At 41.9% G+C, this 19830-nt stretch overlaps 2 protein-coding genes across 2 annotated transcripts in view; both read right to left on the bottom strand.

Moving 5' to 3' along the window:
- Nucleotides 1-9585, bottom strand: part of syde2 (synapse defective 1, Rho GTPase, homolog 2 (C. elegans)) — a 45244-nt gene extending 35659 nt beyond the window's left edge. The window contains exons 1-2 of the mRNA XM_020602697.1: nucleotides 7371-9585; nucleotides 440-741 (exon numbers count right to left, since the gene is read on the bottom strand). Coding sequence (XP_020458353.1) covers nucleotides 440-741; nucleotides 7371-9414 — 2346 coding nt within the window. The 5' untranslated portion in view covers nucleotides 9415-9585. The remainder of the gene's footprint in view (nucleotides 1-439; nucleotides 742-7370) is intronic.
- A 6073-nt stretch (nucleotides 9586-15658) lies between these two features.
- Nucleotides 15659-19502, bottom strand: cunh1orf52 (chromosome unknown C1orf52 homolog). Its single transcript, XM_020602715.1, has 3 exons — nucleotides 19031-19502; nucleotides 17842-18052; nucleotides 15659-17450 (listed from the first exon to the last, which is right to left on the bottom strand). Exons 1-3 carry the CDS (start codon nucleotides 19319-19321, stop codon nucleotides 17296-17298), a joined length of 657 nt encoding a protein of 218 aa, XP_020458371.1. The 5' UTR covers nucleotides 19322-19502; the 3' UTR covers nucleotides 15659-17295.
- Between the last annotated feature and the right edge of the window lie 328 nt (nucleotides 19503-19830).

The raw sequence follows: 19830 nt of genomic DNA on the forward strand, positions 1-19830 counted from the left end.
CCTCAGTCTGTGGGTAGAGGGCCCAACTTCAAATTTTTTCATAGGGCCCAAAACCGCTAGCGGCGCCCCTGCATATACCTGTGAGTAATTTAGTCACCACTCAATCTAGTGTGTGGATTTGGACTGTGGGTGAAAGCTAGAGTACGTACTCAGAAGAAACCCACACTAGCAGAGGGAGAAGATGCAAAATCAGCATTTGAACGTGAAACCTTCTTACTATGAGGTAACCACTGCACCGCCATCAATTTGTAGCACTACTTGTTATCACCAAGAGGTTGCCACATAACTAGCAGGGATTCCAGAAAGTTACTGTGCCTGACAAAGAACGTGTGCAACAAATAATCCCCTGAAAAAGTAGAAATTCTAGTTTTTACCCTATGAAAGTTAGTGTTCCATTTTAAACTCCTCTTTGTGAACAGAGAGAGATCCAGCGGCTAACCTGAGGCAGCTGCAGGCGCACCGGGCGTGGAGGTGCTCTGCCTGGAGGCCTCAGGTGGTCTGGGGAGGGACTGGGAGGAGGAGGAGGCTGGTGGCAGCCCTGGCTGCCATCCTCCTCAGCTCCCACCATTCCCTGCAGCTCATCCTTGGTGCAATGGGTCTTCCCAATGGAGCTCTGCTGCAGCCAGTTGCGCTTCTTGGAGACAGTGATGGTGGTGAGCGGTGGCCTCCATGATGAAGACTCATTGATCCTACCCACCTCCCGGCCGTTAACATAGGGGGTCTGGACATTCTCAATGAAGGCTGAGGGAGCGATGAAGAACAGAACAATGTGACAGTTACAGCTTCAGGCTGGGAGACACTATAAAATCTTTGATTGACATAAAAAAGTCAATTATCATCATGAGAATCATCATGAGTAAGGCAGTGAGCTGAGCTGTATTACAGAATCTGATGTTTAAGACCATTTGTGTCCCACCAAGTTGAAAAAACATCTGTATCAGGAAACCACAGGTGTGGAAATACCGAATCATGCCATTTGGTTTTATAGAGTTTTCCTCTCTCATTCTGCCTTTTGAAAACAGAGACTCTGGGCTCTGAATTCAAAAGGAGATCACAGGGAGATGGAGAGATTGAGTACACACATCTTCCATCAGAGCAACTTGGAAAACGAGACTGAGAAACCACTGGCATTACAGCTGTGAAAATAGTCTAGAGTGGGGAGGGGATGCATGTGAAGGGGCTGACGATAAGTGCAGCCAGTGGCGATATGCACAGTTAAAAGGATAAATAATAGAGATGGTGAATGGGTTTGAGTGTATTGATGCATTTATAGGTGTTTTCTATACAGAAAATCCTCTGACCTGCTTTTATTCTTTACAAGAGCTTATGAGCAGATGCAGCCAGAGAAAAACAACTACAGTACATTTGTGTGTGTGTGTGTGTGTGTGTGTGTGTGTGTGTGACAAGGAGAGCGAGGCACTGAGGGCAGGGTCGTGCTTGAACATGTACAGCAAGCTCGTGTAAAAGACTGTTTTGATCCTCAGCAGCTCCCAGACGAGCCCCTCCACATGCTATAATGACAACTTCTCCTTTCCTCGAGGAAATGTGTTTTTATGCTCACCAGGCTACAGCAACCAAATTATAAAGGTGGGAATATTTCCGCTTTATGAAATAGAAATTTAAAACAGAGCATCCGGCACATGTGACTATATGAATGAGTCAGAATAAACCACAACAGGCTTTTGTTTTTTTTTTATTACTAATCCAGAGCAGTCCAGGAGAAGAGAACTGAAGTATATTAGAAATCACATGGTTTCCAATTACATAACCTCTACCCAGTTGATTGAGACTAAGATACTTTTTGCTTCCTGAAAGTCAAACAAAGAGCAGAGGGCTCCACTGGGATTTACCTTTCCCAGGAAGTCAGTCAGCTTCTCTCAGCTTTCCTGTGAGCTACAAAGCAACTTTACAAAGCAACTTTACCACTGAACACATACCCTCTAAGAACTGTGGCCATCTCCAGTGCCCCAACATCCTATAAACACTGAGTGTGTGGTTCCTCTCACAACAAACCAAGTCTCAAACTATTCCTATACTTTGCTGCTTGACTTTTTTCCCCAAAATAGACGTATGACAGCTATGGTATAAAGTGGGATGAAACTGATTGCATTAGGGAAGCCATTCCTCTCTGTTCCAGCTGATTGTGTAAGACCCCCATGGTACATAAAACAGCTTTCAGTTGCTAACAGAGGCCACTTTTAAGGCAATTCTAATGGCCACGGTGAAAATACAACTAACCGCCTGAAAGACAAAGACATAACCAATCTTAGCCTCTTGTCATCCATTTCATTTTAATTCAGACCACCGTGCTGCCAGGATATAAAGCACATCTTTTGGTATTGCTCCTTATGTGTTTGGGTGACTTGAACCAGCAGCATGTTTGCATTAATGTTAGGAGTTAATGTTGTGTTTGAGGACCAGTAGCTAAGTAGTTGTAGCATGTACAGACTGTGAACTGAAGGAGAAAGGTCTGTTTCTAGAGCTGTGCTGGGTCTCACAAGTTAATGTGTAGGCCCAAGCTGGCAGACAATCTGCTAGGGTTTCAGCTTTTCTAGCTGACATTCCAGTTGACACTGGGCAAAAGGTGGGGTTATTGAAAGTGTTAAACAAGCATGATAAAGGTTACTGAAGAAGTACTTCAAAGAAAGGGTAAAGATTTAAGGACCAACCCCAGACTGTAGACCATGCTACCAATGCTCAGTCTGGTAATGCGAGACGGTTGTGCATGGAGTTGTTGTCAGCGTACCGTCTTGTTGCAGGGGTCTTTCATAACTGGAAGAGAAGGCGTGTTCTGACATGAGCAGCATTCCAGACCACAGCTCAAGATTTACAGCCTCGCCGCTGTCATACTCCTTCACAGTAGTAACACTTTTCTAGAGAGACAGCAGGGCCCTGCTTTGACTGCAATTTCAGCCATTTTCACTGTACACAGTTACATCAGGATGTCAGTATTTCTCATCTACTTGACATGAAATATGACTGTAGCAGACAATTTTTGTTTCTCCGGGGGTCTGTTTCCTAAAACATCATCTTTAAACTGCAACATACACTGTAGTTAGAGAGAGGTTTTTACAAGACAAGCCTGGTCTAATAGGAGCATTTAAGAACTAGATATTGAAAAACAGCTGAATATCGTTTAGAACAGAACTTCTTGAAAAACAGGAGAAAGAATTTTTATTAAAGGCCTGACTGTTTTCTTCATTTGAATTTTTATTTTTGCCCACCGGTATGCTGCAACTTTAACTTGTTATTTAAAATAAGAGACCAGTAACCAGCATGCAGCACCCATTAAACTCATGTTAACACAATACAGAGGAAATGAGAAGACCCAGTCAATGAAAACTTCTGTCAGAGAGCAAACACAGCCTGCATCTGAGTTGTGGTGGCTGAAAGAGGATGTCTTCCATACCAATGCCTCAGATTTGTCCTCCAGGTCACAGCCCTGACCTGAAGGTAACAGATGACCAGAGCACATCAGAGAAAAAAAGACTTTATGGGAGTGAGGGAGAAGTGCATAGGGAATGTTATGGGTTTGTCTGAGGTGCAGAAAGGAATGCAAACTTATAAAGAAAACAATTTCCTGGATGTTCTGGTATGAACCTGTGAGCCTGACAATTAACCAAATTAGTATATTCATGTCTAAATCTTCACAGTGACTGTCTTTTTCTCCTCAAAGACAAAACACTTTATGCTCTTTCCCATAGGTTTTTTCCTGAATTTCTTTAGTGTCATAGAGGCTCTGCTTTGGGTAAGTGCAGCACACACACTAGCTAGTTTTCTCCTCCATACAGACAACACTTTGTTGTGTGTACAGAGTCTCAGGCTCCCCTCCAGAGGGAATCTTTTGCAATGTGCCATACATTCCTGTTGACACTCATTCATATGGTAATTCAGATTCTCAATGTAGATTTTTCTTTTTACACCAGAGCAGAGCTGAGATCATACAGGGTTGCATCACATGTCAACACTTGCACCTCAGTGAAGAACCTTGGCAGCGCATCCCGATAATATAATACCACTTCCTCCTTAATATGTTGGCTTGAAACCCAAATTCTTCTCAATGTTGTGGCTCTTCCAGTGACTATTCTGTCCCGTTTCATTGTGTCTGTTAAAAACAAAAACTAACAACAATGCTTCAAGAAGGGACAATATAAAAAAGGCTAATAGACACAGTGTAAACTGCCACCAGTTGGTTTTACTGCTAATCAGTCATTTAAATGTGCTAAGCAAGTTGCTAATGTTTGCCCCACGCTCTCTGCAGACATCAAGTGACTCGTGTATCTCATAAACCATCCTGGTATGAACTCTGATGCCTCATGTTTGTCCTCCATCACCTCATCTGTCATTAGAGGTGCCATCCTCCATAAATCTGTCCAACGCAGACAGACCAGACAAGACAAATTACTGTACCACTACCACTGGCCATGTGTGTTTATGTGAAAAGAAAAAAACTTAGTAACAAGTCTTTGGCACAGTGCAGACGCTAAATACCACTTTGTTCTGACATGACTTGACAGCAGTCGAGGAGGATTGCATTACACCTCCACTTTCTTTGAATCGACTGAGCAAGCAGGAATTAATGAAATCATACTGTTGAGCAATACACCGTAAACCTGAACCAAATCCTGTCTTTACCTCATACATGGTGTGTGTCCTCTTTAGAGGACTTGTTGGACATTCTAGGAAATAATCTTATTTGCTTTTTTTTGCAGTTAGATGAGAAGATAGATACCACTGTCATGTTTGTGTGGTAACTACAGCTAGCAGCTTAGCTTAGCTTAGCATAAAGAGTGGAAACGTGGGGTGAACTGGGGCCAAACCTGTATTTGCAGTCTTTATGATAAGCTAACAGCTAGTGGCTTCATATTTAATAGCCAGGCAAGGGACTGGTATTGATCTTCTCATCTAACTTTCCACTAGAAATTGCATACATCTATGTTCCAAAATGTCAAACATCTTTTAAAGGTTGTTTTGTCCAGATAGATTTTTTTTCAATTTTTTTCTCTGTTCTAAAGTGGTCAGTATTTCCAGTCATGTAGACTAAGGACAACTGTTCTCTTAGTTTGAGACTATTAAAAAGAAAGAATATTTGTCTCTAGGAGTCGACTGCCTCTGTTTGTGGTGTCTCCGACACAGTCACCAAATCAGGCTTGACTGACAACCCTCCTCAGTTTAGCTGTTGTCGGCTTGCCAAGACTACGCCACTGCACAACAAAACTATAAATCCTCCAACTGCCAATACAGTACAATACATGTGCATAAGGAAATTTGCATATGCATGTTCATGTACGCAATGCCTATATATAGGGTGCAACATTCTCAGCTGTGGGTGATAATCAAGATGATTGTTTTTACACCATAATTAAAGGACAAATCAAAACAGAAATAAATTAGCTCCAGTCTAATTAATCCAATATGTTGTCCTATGAGTACACACTGAAGTTTAATTTCCAACTAACACTCTGGGGAAGGAACAGGCTTATTTTTAGAAACTCCGAAATACATAAATATTTGCATAAATTAACAGAAGACCCATAAACTCAATAAAGAGCTTCAGGCCAAGCAATTCACTAGCGCTTCTGAGAACTTTGGCATTTCCTTTTTTAATGATCAACCTTCATTTTGTTCACTCACGGTGAGGAATTAAGTGGCACAACGCAAACAAATTAAGTGACAGGAATGGCATCCTAAATATTTGATCCCAAGCCTCTTAAAATGCAAGTTACAATGGAGCTGTCCAGAGCAAATGGCTAAGGAGGATGGCAACATCACAACGCAGCCCCCTGACATTCTGACACAAAATACACATGCATGCATGCACACACCACCACCGCAGAAAATGTGGCTTCTTTCTTGCCTTGGATTCCTCTGGCCACATGTGTGGAAAAGTTCAGTGGGGACTGAGAGGAAAACTGAACAAAATGGGGAAAAAAATGAGAATCAAGCAGTGAAAGAGACCTATGAAATGAATATCAAGAAAAGCGCTATCATTATTATTACTAAAATATAGCAGAGATGGTTGGAAATCAAACACAGGCCTTCAGCTCAGCAGGATCATGGATCAGAATCTACTTCTAGTAGTGAAGCCCACGCTGTCAACCACAGCCTGTACACATGGAAAACTTACAGAACACCAGACCTGCTCAGAAGTAGCATGCTCATAAGCACACAGAGGGAACTTAATGCATACAAAAATACTAGAGAGCAGATGTGTAGTAGAATAAAAAGAGCTGGCAATAATGCTGCTGATCCATACAAAGTGAGCACATTTCTACATCTTCTCAAACAGATGTCAATACAAAGTTTTCCACAGTTATCGGATCCTAACTGGCTCCCTGCCTCATCTGGAGTCAAATCAGGTCAGCATGAACAAAATGTGCATTTCATTTGGAAAACGTGTATACTAAAACCAATAAAACTGTGACTCAGGAAGTATGTGAAGTGTGCAATCAGCCCACTTTCCATCACAGCAAGGCTGGTGTAAAGCAAACACTTCTGTAAATGCTATTAAAGTGAGTAAATATGCTTAGTCAACTACTCTTTCTGAGTTTAATTGTGAACGCTCAGCCTCAACTTTTAAGCCAACATGGATGAAAAGTCTTCAAGGTGTCCAGAAAAATTAAATTTGAACATTTACAATTATAAGGAAAACTGGGAGAAGTCCATCAGGAGAAAGACTGGGTGGTAAGACTGAAAGCTCCAGGAAAGCTACTAAATAAACCTCATGGTGAGATTGTTCTTCCACTGCAGTTTAGACCCATTTGCATCACAGTTTATCCCCATCACACATTTTATTTGATCTTAAAACACCTAAACTGGCTAAGTATGTAATCATGACACATTCAAACAAATGTGTGTAATCGGTTACTGTGGATGATTCATGATACAGATGTTTTCGTATTTCCACACATTGTAAAATGAACAATGGGAGAAAGTCATAAAAAATGGCATTTTAACATAATCAAACATCACTTACACACACATACACACAAACCCCACCACCGACACTACACAGAACATTGCTGCAACTAGTAAAGGAGAGTGAGTTAGTTGTTACTGAACTACACTGTGAGTGGTCTGACATACAACCTGATGTGCTATTAATTCGGTGTTAAAATGCACCTAAATAAGTGTTAAGGAAAGAACCCGCCACCAGTTAGAGAGTCTTAGAAGGAAAGCAAGGAGGTCTGAGCTGTCTCGTCCCTTTGCTTTGCATCCAGAAGAGGAGGAGTGCAGGGTGGACTGCCACCAGATGGAGTTTACTGTGAGTGGAGGAGGATGACAATAATCAGATGGGAGGAAGGAGGGTGAGAGGTCTCTGATTGTAAAGGATCCACAGGAGTTGAGGCCACTTTGTGTAGCTTTCCTACCTGGCTGCTGTTGCGGTGACTTGACTGTAGGTGATTTGGCCTTGACAGATTTACCCCGATGGCTGGATGTCTGGGATCCTGGTTTAGACCCTGTGAGAGTAGCCTGTGGACAGGACCGGTCCTGGTTTTGGCCTCCGCCATGGGGCAAAGACAAGCCCTCAATGCGCTGCTTCATCTCTGAAGACAGCAACCGGCCCTTGTGCATCCACTCTTGCATCTTGTTTACAGTGACGCCGTGGCCCTTGTTGACTGAGTCAGTCCCGTGCACTCGGACTCCATTCAGGTCCTGCTTGGTGCCGTGACCATGATTTGTGGGTGTATCAGCATTGCTGTCCGAAGAACATGTGAGACTGCTGACTGAGCCGCTGCTGTCGTTGAGCTGCCCACCACATTCCTCCTTACCACCAGCACCTTGTAGCAGCTCATCACTGCTGATGGCATTGTGGTCTGACAGCTCGCCCACACCTCTAACTATAGCTCCATCAGCCTCTTTTATCTCTGTAGCCCTTTTATCATAGTGGATTTCTGGACTCTGTTTTTCAGAGGCCTGAATACAAACGGAGGGTCCACCTGGATACCTTATAGCTCCATCACTAGCCGAGCGAGGTAATCTGGGCCTTATCTTGGCCAAGGTCAGGTTCACCATACTCTTACTATTCAGCCTGCTTTTGAGCCCTGAGTCAAGGTTCCCACTGAAGCAGAGCAGGAGTGAGTCAGTGTCAGACACCTGCTGAGGGCTGCGCTCTCCTCCTGAGGACCAGGAGTCACTGTCCATGTTTTTAGCAGACAACCTAGAGCACAAACTATCCCTGGAGTGGCTACTGCAAGAGGAGGTGGCCTGCTGCTCAGTTAAACCACTATTAATCTGCTGGACATCCAGGCTGATATCATTCATAGCATTAATAAGGAGGTAATATGCTTCTTTCAGCTGGTTTCTAAGCCGGTCTGTTTCCTGAGCACTGTTACCATCATCAAGCTGTTCTTTATCCTGAGCCGACTGAGTTAGTTCTGCCCTGTCACTATCACGTTTTGCTCTAATAGTTTCATAAAAGGGCAGAATTTCATTGTCATAATAATCTTCATCTTCCTTGTCTAAAGGGTATCTAAGTGGCCCCTCTGTGGCGCACAGGGATGTCCCGGTAATGTCGCATATTTCGAACTCTGTGGGGAAAACCGCCGGGCTCTGCAGACCGCCTGCAGTACCTCTAATGTCAGCTGCATAGTTGGGCCCGTAACTCTCAATAGCTCTGATTAAAATGTTTTCTTCAGCGTTTCTTGTCATACAGTTTGGATCCACAAGTGCAGCACAATTTAGTGAGATTGTCTCCAAATTTGGGCTGTTGTCAAAAGCCAGGTTGGCGTTGTGTTCGTGTACAGCCACTCCACAGCGTGCCATATGCCGGGAGTGTCCTCTGTGTCTGGGCTCTGTCCCCTCACTGTCACCACTAGTAACCTGACCGACCCCGGTATGCGGCTCTAATCGTGCTCGGTATAAAACGTGATCTGAATTGTCTCCAAACCCGATTGAATCCCCGATGCTGCACTGCCGCGGGACCGAGACGAAGTGATTTCTGTGGACCTGCGAGCCTGCTATTTTGTCAGCGGAGCTGGTTCCCTGTTGGATCCTATCTCCCTCCCTAAACACATGTCCCCCAAACTGCACGTCTCTTTGAAGTGAGACCCCCAGTAGCTCCTCATTAATTCGAACCCTACCCCCGCTGCTCTGCTCCTGTGAACGTGCGCCGGACAACTCCGCTGCGCAACTCTCTCGGACTGTTATCACCCCCCCTGTTTGCACCATCGCCCCGTCAACACAATTCTCGTACGTGCTCATTCTCTCGGTCGTGCAGTCCAGCCTTGAGAGCAAAGCTACCGGGGAAGCCTCGTCGCAGTCTCGCTGCGTTTGCAAAACTTTTTCTTTACCTTCTCGGCCCCAGTTCGCCTCGGCAGCAGGAGAGCCGTATCCACCGCCGACACTCGCTCCTTTCTTGGATTTCTTCCCCCGGAGTTTCGCTAATAAAGTCCTCCGCAGAGGATCAGCCATTCCTTTTTGTTGCCCCCTGTCAATTCCTCTCAGTTTCTCTCAGCGCACCGGCTCCAAAAAGAAGGGACCGGGTGGGATCTCCTCGCTCGCCGCGGTGAAAGCTCGCCGGGCGGACCTGCTCCTCTCCATTCTCCGCTGTCACCTCCGGTCTGTCGTCTAACTCACTCCTGGATTACACTGTTCAACTGCACCACATCTCTCTCTCTCCCTCCCTCCCTCCCTGCACCACACACGCACTTCGTTTCCCTCCCTCCCTCTCTGCTCCACACACCACTTTGTCTCCCTCCCTCCCTCTCTTCCTTTCTCTTTAGCGCCTCACCATACCTTCTCGTGTTTGCAGCTCAGATATTTGGCATATTTTCATGGTTCAAAGTTCAGGGCTTTTAATTATTTGGAGAAAGTTGCCTGAACCCTTTAAAACCACGGAATGTGGCCTACAACTAAGCTGAGTTTGGTTGGAAACTTAGATGACAGCCTATTGCATGAAATGAATGTGATGTTTAACATTTCATTTTGGTCCAGGTAGCTCTTTTCCAAAAGGTCAGAGGTGAAGCAAAGTGTTATATTAAAGGATGAAACTCTAAAAAGAAAATCAATGAATATGTGCATCTCACTCATAAACTGACAGTATTTTACTAGGGCTGAAAAAATGTATTGTAAAATCTATTATTCAATTTTTCAAAAAATTAATGTGCAGCTATTTTAATTTAAATGATTTAATTAATGATTAGATGAATGCAGAGTAAGTAGTCTCAGTTACATTCTGCTACTGGAGTCAACATTATAAGATTATAAAGCATGAGGATGGCTCCAAATATCATGCCCCTGCTTCATTTTTTGTAATATAGGTGCATAAATGCCATCTTGTAAGTCTTATACGAGGATGAACCTGCACATATAGGTATGTGAACTGCAGCTCCAGTCTCTCTATTGAAATTCAACACATATTTGTCCCTGAAATTTGAATTAAATTCAGCTGGAGAGCAGTGAGCCAGGACTTCAAATTATCACCTTCACTGGTAGCTGTGAAGGCGTTGCCGCAAACAGCGGGAAAAGCAACTCTCGTGTCAGGGGACTTTATGAAAGAAACAAAAAAAGAGGATGGAGATAAGCTCCCACCTCCCAGCTCGCACTGATACCTCTTCACAAATGAGCAGGACTGTGTATGTGATGAGGACTTTTGCTTCATAGCTTCATTGTCACATGAAGACTATTTTTTATCCAGCCCAAAAGCACAGCCTGTCACATGATGGATCACTGCTGACAGTTTTATCTTAAGTACATCTTGAGTAATCCTCTCCTCTTTGGCCCTGCGTCTAACCCCTGTCCCTGCTCGCAGCACAGCCCAAGGCTCTGAGAGAGGCAGACGCCACTGAGAAAGGAATGGAATACTTCCCTTTAACCTTAAGCCATTTGTTTGCTGATGCCTCTACTTGGAATGTGCAGGAGGATGAGCTGCTGAAAAGCTGCAGTGGGTGTATGAGTGCACATACACTCTGTATACCTCCCTCTTTAAAAGCACACACACACTGACTGAATCCATTATAATCTCCCTGGCATAGAGGTGCCTTTTTTCTACAGTACAATGTCTATCCATGATTGAAGGCATATATTGTCAGAGCCATTCATTGACAGGGCCCCAGCGTTCCACATTCAATCCCCTACTACCACCACTACCTTCAGTAAAACACGATAAGCATCTGTTATTGCTCTGCAGGAGCCATATAGGCCCCGACGCCTCAGCCTGCCTCCCCGACTGACTGACTAGACCCTGTCTGGGCAGTTATTTACAGGTCAAAACCTGCAGGCTTCATGGTGTGTGTTTGTGTGGGAAAAAGAGAAAAAGGGAGAGCGATGGGGAGATGAGAGGGTGATGCATCAGAAAGGGCGCCAACCTTTGAATGGCACAGAAGTGATGCAGTTGTTCTGCACACTCATTGCAAGGCATGAACAGGCTCTCCTTTGAACAAATAACATGTTTTAGTGCAATTCTCATAATGGTAAATGTTTTGCATGCCTGAAAATGTGATCTTGGGTTATGCAGTGTAGTGTGTGTGTTTGTACGGCAACAGAAAACAGGGTTGCAAGCACCTATGTAACAGTATAACTCAAGTCGTGTACTTAAGAGCAATTTTGAGGTACTTATGCTTCACTTGAGCACTTGCATTTCATGCTATTCATTTCTGAGGCAAATGTCATTCCTTTTTATTAGTATACTTTTCATTCCATTTAATCAGTTTGACAGCTATAAGAGCTTTAAAAGCTACGATGGTGAGCCTATAAAATGTGATGATCCTGGAGCTATGTTTAGACTTGGTTTCTGACTTCTCGATTTATTTATTTTGTTTGGATACCTTTGCATTTTATCTATTACTTTTAGCTCACTAGGCTCTTCTACCCAGATGTCTTGGATACAAATCTTGCATCTACTGCCAGCACACTATTGAACAAAGTTGTATAAACACAATTTAATTAAAAAAATACACCCAATATGTTATTGAGTATCTAAATGAACACAAAATAAGCACTTGATATGAGCTGCTCTCTGTGCTGACTCAAGAAAAAGTTTGCCTCTCATCTCTGCTCTTTTCTTTTATTTGCTTGTGCCCGCTAGGATGGACGGAAGTGGCAGAACATCTGCTTAGTTGGCCCCCTTTCAGATGGCCAGGCCAAACAGTGTATGATGAAGAAAACTGTGCACATGTGTGCGTAACAGAGAGAGAGAAAAGAAAGTAGAGAGAGGACATAAATGTGTATGTGGGTGCATGTTTTCAAGTGCATGTGGGTGTGTGTTAGGATATGGGGCTTTGCAGCTGTTGGGGCTCTCCTCCTGATGGCTGCCCATTGTTCCCTTTCTCTGTCTCTAGTGTTCCCTCTGTCCCGGGCCGTTTATGGGCCTTCCCTTTTTCTCAGCACAAACCGCAGCTAAATTTATTTCCTTGGACACAAGCCTTTCTCAGGGTATAAATTAGAATGGACGATCCCTGTCAGAGCAGCGTTGCCAAGCGCCTGCTGCCTTATGTTCCACAGAGTCAGATTATTGTCGTAGCCATTCAGTCATATTTTACCATAAAAAAAAATCTAAAAGTAATTCTTGTTGGGCCTCACTGCATTTGTATTCACGCGCTGTTAAAGTTGTGGTGTATCAGTTAAGTTTTAAACAATATCATTTTCTACACACAAATTTGTGATACTGTCAATACAGTTGATGTAAAAATACAAACACTTTGACTTCCAGAAGTAAATTCTCATCAGGGAAGACAATAAAACTCTAAAACTCTGCGGCATAATAATAATATATTAAAAATAATATAAGGCCAATATCAGTGGACTCACTGGTGTAAACATTAGTATTTACAATGGTGTGAGCAAACAGATCCTCCTGTCTGGAATCCAAATAAGCTCTTATCTCAACACATATAAACCTGGGTGAGATAGCAGAGATATTAACATGCATATTCAGTTTGCTCAGTTTGGTTGCAACATCTGTGCATGTTGTATAAAGACACACTGGAAAAATAAAAACCAAATAAGACCTTATTAGCTGTAGCATCTGGAATAAAGTCTTTCTCACACTCAGAGTCTGACTCAGAGAAGTTACACTAAGCAGCCAAAGCCAGGAAAATGATATTTGATCCATCCTTGACTTTGGTATGATGTTGAAATTCCCTTCTTCACTCATTTACTGCTTTAACTTTTGTTCCCAATAAGAATCCTAAACATATCTAACAGAAGCTGTAAAACTGAGGACATGAAAGTAAAGCACTCACTAATTTTAGGGTAAATGATTCCAGAAAGGACAGAGGTCATTATCATTATTGATTCATTTGTTGTATATTTTCATTTTCAGTTTCATTGCACTGGAAAATAAATAAAATCACAGAACAGACAGATAATATATAAGTTCATATAAACTAAGGGTGGGTTTATTATATTTCCAGTTATTACAGAAACATTATTTAATTTCTTCATTAATTAATAAACAATTTTTAACTATTATTTATGTAAAAACTATAAGTAAAATGTCTCATTTCACTTACGGTTTCTTTAAATTGCTTGTTTGTTTGTTGTCAACAGTCCAAAACACAAACTACACAAAAAAGCAGGAAACCCTCACATTGAAAAAGCTGTAATCAGCAAATGTTGGCACTTTGTTCTTGAGCAACTAAAAGCTTCAGGTTGGAGCCATGCACATGTGAACTGAGGAGAGAATCTGAGTGCAGACTTACACAACTCGCTGTTCCAACTTAAACCTAACCAGGCAAAACACAGGACAAGGCTCAAGATAACAGAATTCACACAGAGAGTACCTCCTGCATTACTGAGCAGCAGCCAGGTTAGCTGACTGCCACTGGCTGATTTCTGACAAATGCACATGCACAGAAAGCCTGGGCTGTCTGCTTCATGTCATTATCAGCAGACAACCTCTGACATGTTTAGCATGACAAGAGGTCAGACAGTTATTGTTGCTACTGTTCTCTGAACTGCAAAGGAACATTCCTTCCTCTGAGCGCATTCATCATGTAGTCAGGCTGAAAAGAAGTTTGTGTAAGAAGTAGCAGAATGTCTTCAGAACCAAAAACGAACATGGTGCATGGTGTTCTTTATACAAAATCTCATATTCTGTTTTGCTGGCATTCATGTGGTTCTAGTCATTAACTGTATAACAGGCCCATATTTTGACTATAAGAGTCTCCACTGATGCAGGCAGGTCCACAAATATAAATAATAATAAATAAATCAAGAGCCAAAACAAGTGTAATGAATGCAAAGGAAATTATGTTTGCAAATAAATACCACCAGAGGTTAGATGTTTTATAGAAGGTCATTAATTAATGAAATGGACATATAAATGGGTGTGCACCAGAAAAATATTAAAATAAACAATGAGATTGAATGTTTTTTGTTTTAGTTTGTGAGAAAAAAACAACTTTTGTAAATTGTTATTTCCAGTCCTACATTGTTGAATTGCGGCTATAATCATTACTTGACATAAAACTGAGTGACGTGGTCATTTTTGAAGATCTAAAGCAACTTTACAGATGTTCTTGAGTGGTGTAGAGAAATGAAACTGGCACACTGACTTCAAATGGGGGGGGGGGCTTTTGGAAATATTCAGCTGCAATCAGTGGCTGGTACCACAATGCTACTGTAAATTACAATATTATGTTACCGTCTGGCCATCGTTTGGAAAATCCCATTCAGAGTTCAGTGAGGCCAAGAGAGAAGAACCTGTGGTTTAAAGAACATGGGCAGCTCAAAGCCAAGCAGTCATTTTGATCATGTCATTGATTTCACCACAAAACCATACACTGATTAAAACTCTCAATATGCTTCTAATCTGAAATGCAAGTGCAAATCGCAAGTTAAGGAGATGAGTCCGTTTGTCTCCAGCACCATAGAGGTTTTCTTTTCTGCTAAGCACCTGTTTCACACCATGGGCCACACTGCTGGTGTGAAAAGCAACTGTTTGCCTCTAGAAAACATCCAAGAATGAGTGAAGATTGTAGAAAAGTCAACAAGCCAGTGAGTGTGTTGACATGGAGCCTGTGTCCTCGACTGCTGGAGAGAGTATGCAGCATAGTTCTCGTTTTAGCCACATTAGCACATGGCAGCTGGATGGCAGCATCAGTCTGTTGGTCGATTGGACCAAAACTGTGGTTCAGGCTGAAATATCTCAGCAACTATTGCAGGGATTGCTATGAAATTTTGTACAGACGTACAGACAAAATACACAAAACAAAGCTCATGGTTCTGAGAACAGGGACTGTAAAACAACCATTTTCAGGGAAATTCCCAATAAAAAGCCTGACACTGAGATTTGCTGGTCACTGCTTATGCAGAAAGTGCAAAATTAAGAGTTGTTTGTAAATATGGCTGATAAAATCTGCTGCCACTGTTGTGCAGGAGCAAGTACGCATTTCAGACAAGGCCAGGCGCATACCTGGAGGCCAGAATTTTATCAGAAGCATATTTACCACTAGTTCATGTCAACCCACGATGACAGATGAGCCAGGAATTCTTCTGATCAGCAAACTGTTGCAAAGTGGGAACTTCTCTTTTTCTTGGCTTAAAAAATAATTATATTTGCTCCAATACACAAAGAAATCTAAATAATTACTTTGCTGTAGATATCTATACTTTATTATATAAGTTCTAACAGTTATAACATTTTAAGGCTTAGTTCTACATTGTGATCAACACAGCTTGGTCTTGTTGCTAATAATTTCATAATTTGAGACAAACTGATTTCAAGTGTAGTTCAACTGTTCATTTGCATCTAAATAAGTACTTTAAATGAACAGTAGCAGAACAGCAGTTGTCCAGTAAAATATGTTTTATTGCCTGTGTGGTTTATGATGAATAACATCTGAAAAGAAAACTATAAAATTCTCAGTTTACAGACTACACTAAATGAACAGCATGACAGAGTACAGTGTGCCAATAATATTCTGGATCAATACTAAACATGTAGATAGAGGATTTCAAAACAAAAGGAAAATGTTTAATACAAAGTACATTAGAATGAATAAACAGTCTGTATGTGTCAAGTATCTCAAGATAAGTGAGAAACTCTTCCAAACAGAACATCAGCATCATCTTCCTCAGAAATGCTACTTATATACACAGACGCGTTGTGATTTGGGGAGCCAGCATTTCCACAAAGTGCATCCAACTTTATCCATAAACATGAAGGAAGTGAATTACTGTGTAGTTTAAGGGCTCCATCTAGTTTCCATAAGCAGGAAGAACAAGCACGTCTTTAAATAGTAACAGGATTTTTTTCACTGAACACATTCTGACATGTCACAGCAGGAAAAACACAGGAGTAAATAGTAAAATGAATGATGGCTGAAATCCATTTAGCTGCCTTGGTTTCATTATTCTGACACTGTGCATGCTGGTGCACTGTCATGACTTATCGGCAAAAGAACAGTCTCATCTTTATGTCATTAAAGCTAACATGCTTTTCCTACTATAAGTCAAAATATCTACTGTGAAAAATGGCAATTTCCACAGATTTAGAGTCACTACAATCACATTTTTACAAGAAAGTCACTGCATTAACACGAGCACCACAGTCCAGTGGTGATTAGATATTTAGTATAAAATAAACCACAAACACAATCCAGGTAAACCACCACAGCCAGATGTCATAGTTTTTTAAGTAATTTTTAAAAAGGCAGAATATATTTGTTTTTTTTAGTTTTGGCCTTCTTTTCTATTGGTTATGATAATTTTACACTGATACAGGGATGCAGAGACAAGACCAGTCAGAATTAAACAAGTCGACAGCACCCTGTTGTCTAAGCCACAGTGTTGGAAGTGAAGTGAAGGTGAGAGCAAAGTGGAACCAAACTGTTCGTTCAACTGTTTGGTTCATTCCCAGTGCTCTGTGCACAGTCTAAACCTGTGCCTGGTAATATGTCATCATCCCAGTGACTTGTCAGTAAAAAGTCAATGGGGAAAGAAGAAAAAACAAAACAAACAAAAAAAACATAATGATGGCCAAAAACTAGACCCAGATGGTAAAGCACTATTATTTGCCTTAACCTTGGAATAGACAACACAGGGTTTGCCAGAATCAGGATCCCCTGGGTTACATTTTCCAACTGGGACTGTCAGATAATCAATGTCTGATGCCTCAATGATATGATGTTATGTTAAACACAACATTACACTTATCTTTCAAGTGTGCAGACAGTCATTTGAAAACTAAACAAATATTCTAATACTGCAAATTACATTACAACGACATACCTGAATGGGTAAAACGGCTGAGTGCAGCGTACAACCTACTTGATCATTGTGCTAATGTCTGTGGACGTCCTCAGCTAAAATGAACTTATAAAATGAATCTGTTCCAATGCAGTTTGAGTCTCACTCGATATTTTGCCTGAGGATTCTCTTCTCCTCCTCCACAAAATTCTTGTCAGAGGTGGCTTGCCCCAAGTCCCGCTTCCTCTTCTCCTTCTGCTGGAAAGTTTCCACCCGACGTTTCTTGGCCGACAGAGCTGGCTTCTCAGACTCGTCATCTGATCACCAGGGGAGGGGACGTAGTGGTGGTTGATAGAGGAGAATGAAAAATACTGATTTTTCAGACAAAGTGGAAAGTGGAGTAAACACAAGTCTCATGATTGTTAATTTTGTGGCTCAAAGATGGGTGGAGTGGTGCGCTATATTTCCATGGGTTTAGGGTTAGTGTGTATTAACCATGTCCAAGACAATAAATGTGTTTAAATAGGTGTGCTGCCTGGGACATTCCCTCAAACAATTATAGCAAATATTCTAAACATGCTCAATGACACCGAGGAGTAAGCTGCTGTAGTGTAGTACTGTCAAAGAACTGGTGTGATAATAATGGGGAAAAGTTTATTCATATGCCCCACTGACTTTGCCCCACTGACTTTACCCTGCAGGACTAACCTGATTCAGACACTTGCTCCTCTGCAGGTAGGAACTGGGCATGTCCAGTGTACGGCTTTGGCGCATCTTCCCCATTGTCTTCATACACATTGGACCACTTTATAGCCATGTCCATACCTGGAGGAGGACCCTTCTTCTTCTCTGGTTCTGCAGCGTAGCTTTCAGGTGGGGGCACAGCATTTGTTTTCCAGGGCTTAAATTCTCGGGCAGGCTTCAAGTAATAAAAAGCAGAAAGTGGGAAAACTGGATTATAGAAACTAATACAAAATAAAAAATGTTAATCTGAGCTCTTAGTAAAAAATAAAAACTGCAGATAGTTGCTAACTCAACATTGCCTTCAGATTATTAGGTACACCCGTACAGTCAAATGCAATCCAATATAAATGTTCTGCAATAAAGTCCATTTTTACTTTTTTGACACTGTCATACAGTTGCTAATTTAGTTGTATGTTAAAATAATGAACTAATAAAGCTGAAATATTAGTGGGATTCAGTGGAGGCCCCCTGTCCGGTCATGCTGCGGATAAGTAAACAGACCGGTCAAGAGCAGTGGGAATTACTAACTTGTTGACGTGGTTATTAGTGTGAATCTCCCTACAATATTGTGACGATCCACATCAGCCATTGGGGGGGTCTGGTGGCAGCTGCATGATGCAGAGGTGCATCATGGGAGTTCAGTAAATAGAGAGGGCAGTTATAAAATTATAGTTAAAGTGTTCTTATGTGTTACCCCATTGTTGTTATGTGTTAGTGTTGCTGACTTATGCTGGTGTGTTATCTGACGATGTTTTACTAAGTTAATTGCTGTGCTGTGTTTTGGACCGTTCGTTTGGCTTGTATGTGTGAGACTGACCCTGGGGGAAGTGCCATTGTTCAGAGGTGCATCATGGGAGTTCTAAATAAATGACAGAGAAAGCAGTGTTGCATTGTGGTAATTGTAAAAAAACACGCCCAGGTGATATCCAGAGTCGTGCGGTGTATGGGGCCTGGAATAATCGCTAACCAAGATCAGCATAGGTGCCAGCGCCCTGCTAGCTAGTTTAGCTGTACCAGTGTAGCTAGTGTATCTCCTCCACGCCAGGGGTCATTACAATATCTTCACTTTTTTCCCTAAAACATGTTTTCTGTGTGAACTCGGGTGCTGTAACACAGTCGCTAACGTTAGCTATGTAGCTACTTTGATTTTTACCTCTTCGGGAGCTTTAACAGTCAGACTGTCCCAGTCTATCTGTTTGTTCAGTGGGTTGTAGAGAAAAGCGGGCTTGGACACGGAGCTGAACAGCTCGTCTGGTCTGGGTAAAGCAGCTCCACCGGCTGTTCGCTTGACCCCGTGTTGGAAGGACAGAGCCCCGCTTCCCTGAGCATCTGTTCCCGTTTGCTTCTTCCGACTTTCTCCCTCCTCATCTGAGTCGCTGCTGTCGCTCAAATCGTCGTAGCTCGAAAAGAAACCTAAAGAACTGGACTTCTTGTCTTCTGACATTGTGTTGGGGTTACTAGCTTTATAATTTGTAGCACTCTGCTAACGTATAAATAAGGAAAAAGTGAAGACAGGGGTACTAAACCTGACTGGGTTAGAACTGTACGTCTAAACCCTAATCCATTTTTTTTAGCACACTCCAAAACAGTCGTAAAGCTGATATAAGGTGTCGTGATGACTGTCGTAAAGCTATGTCATTACAGGTATGTGCCAAAAAATTAGAATATCGAGGAAAAGTCCATTTATTTCAATAATTTGTTTCAAAAAGTGAAACTTGTATGTTATATTAGTTCACTACACACAAAGTGAAATATTTCAAGCCTTTATTTGTTTCAATTTTGATGATTATGGATTAAAGACAAAAAAAAAAACCCAAATCCAGTATTTCACAAAATTAGAATATCATGACAAAGTTCAACATTGTAGGCTCCCTGTGTCCCAATCTAGTCAGCTAATTAATGCAAAACACCTGCAAAGGTTTCCTCAGCCTTGAAATTGTCTCAGTCTGGCTT

The sequence above is a fragment of the Monopterus albus genome, unplaced genomic scaffold (assembly GCF_001952655.1).
Source record: "Monopterus albus unplaced genomic scaffold, M_albus_1.0 scaffold58.1, whole genome shotgun sequence".
NCBI classification, from domain to species: domain Eukaryota; kingdom Metazoa; phylum Chordata; class Actinopteri; order Synbranchiformes; family Synbranchidae; genus Monopterus; species Monopterus albus.

What these genes read in the sequence shown, in the direction of transcription:
- cunh1orf52 (XM_020602715.1), bottom strand. Translation starts at nt 19,321, where the DNA reads ATGTCAGAAGACAAGAAGTCCAGTTCTTTAGGTTTCTTTTCGAGCTAC. An exon ending in CTGTTAAAGCTCCCGAAGAG is followed by an intron (nt 18,053 to 19,030) that starts GTAAAAATCAAA and finishes TATTACTTGAAG; the next exon opens with CCTGCCCGAGAATTTAAGCC. An exon ending in GGAGCAAGTGTCTGAATCAG is followed by an intron (nt 17,451 to 17,841) that starts GTTAGTCCTGCA and finishes CCTGGTGATCAG; the next exon opens with ATGACGAGTCTGAGAAGCCA.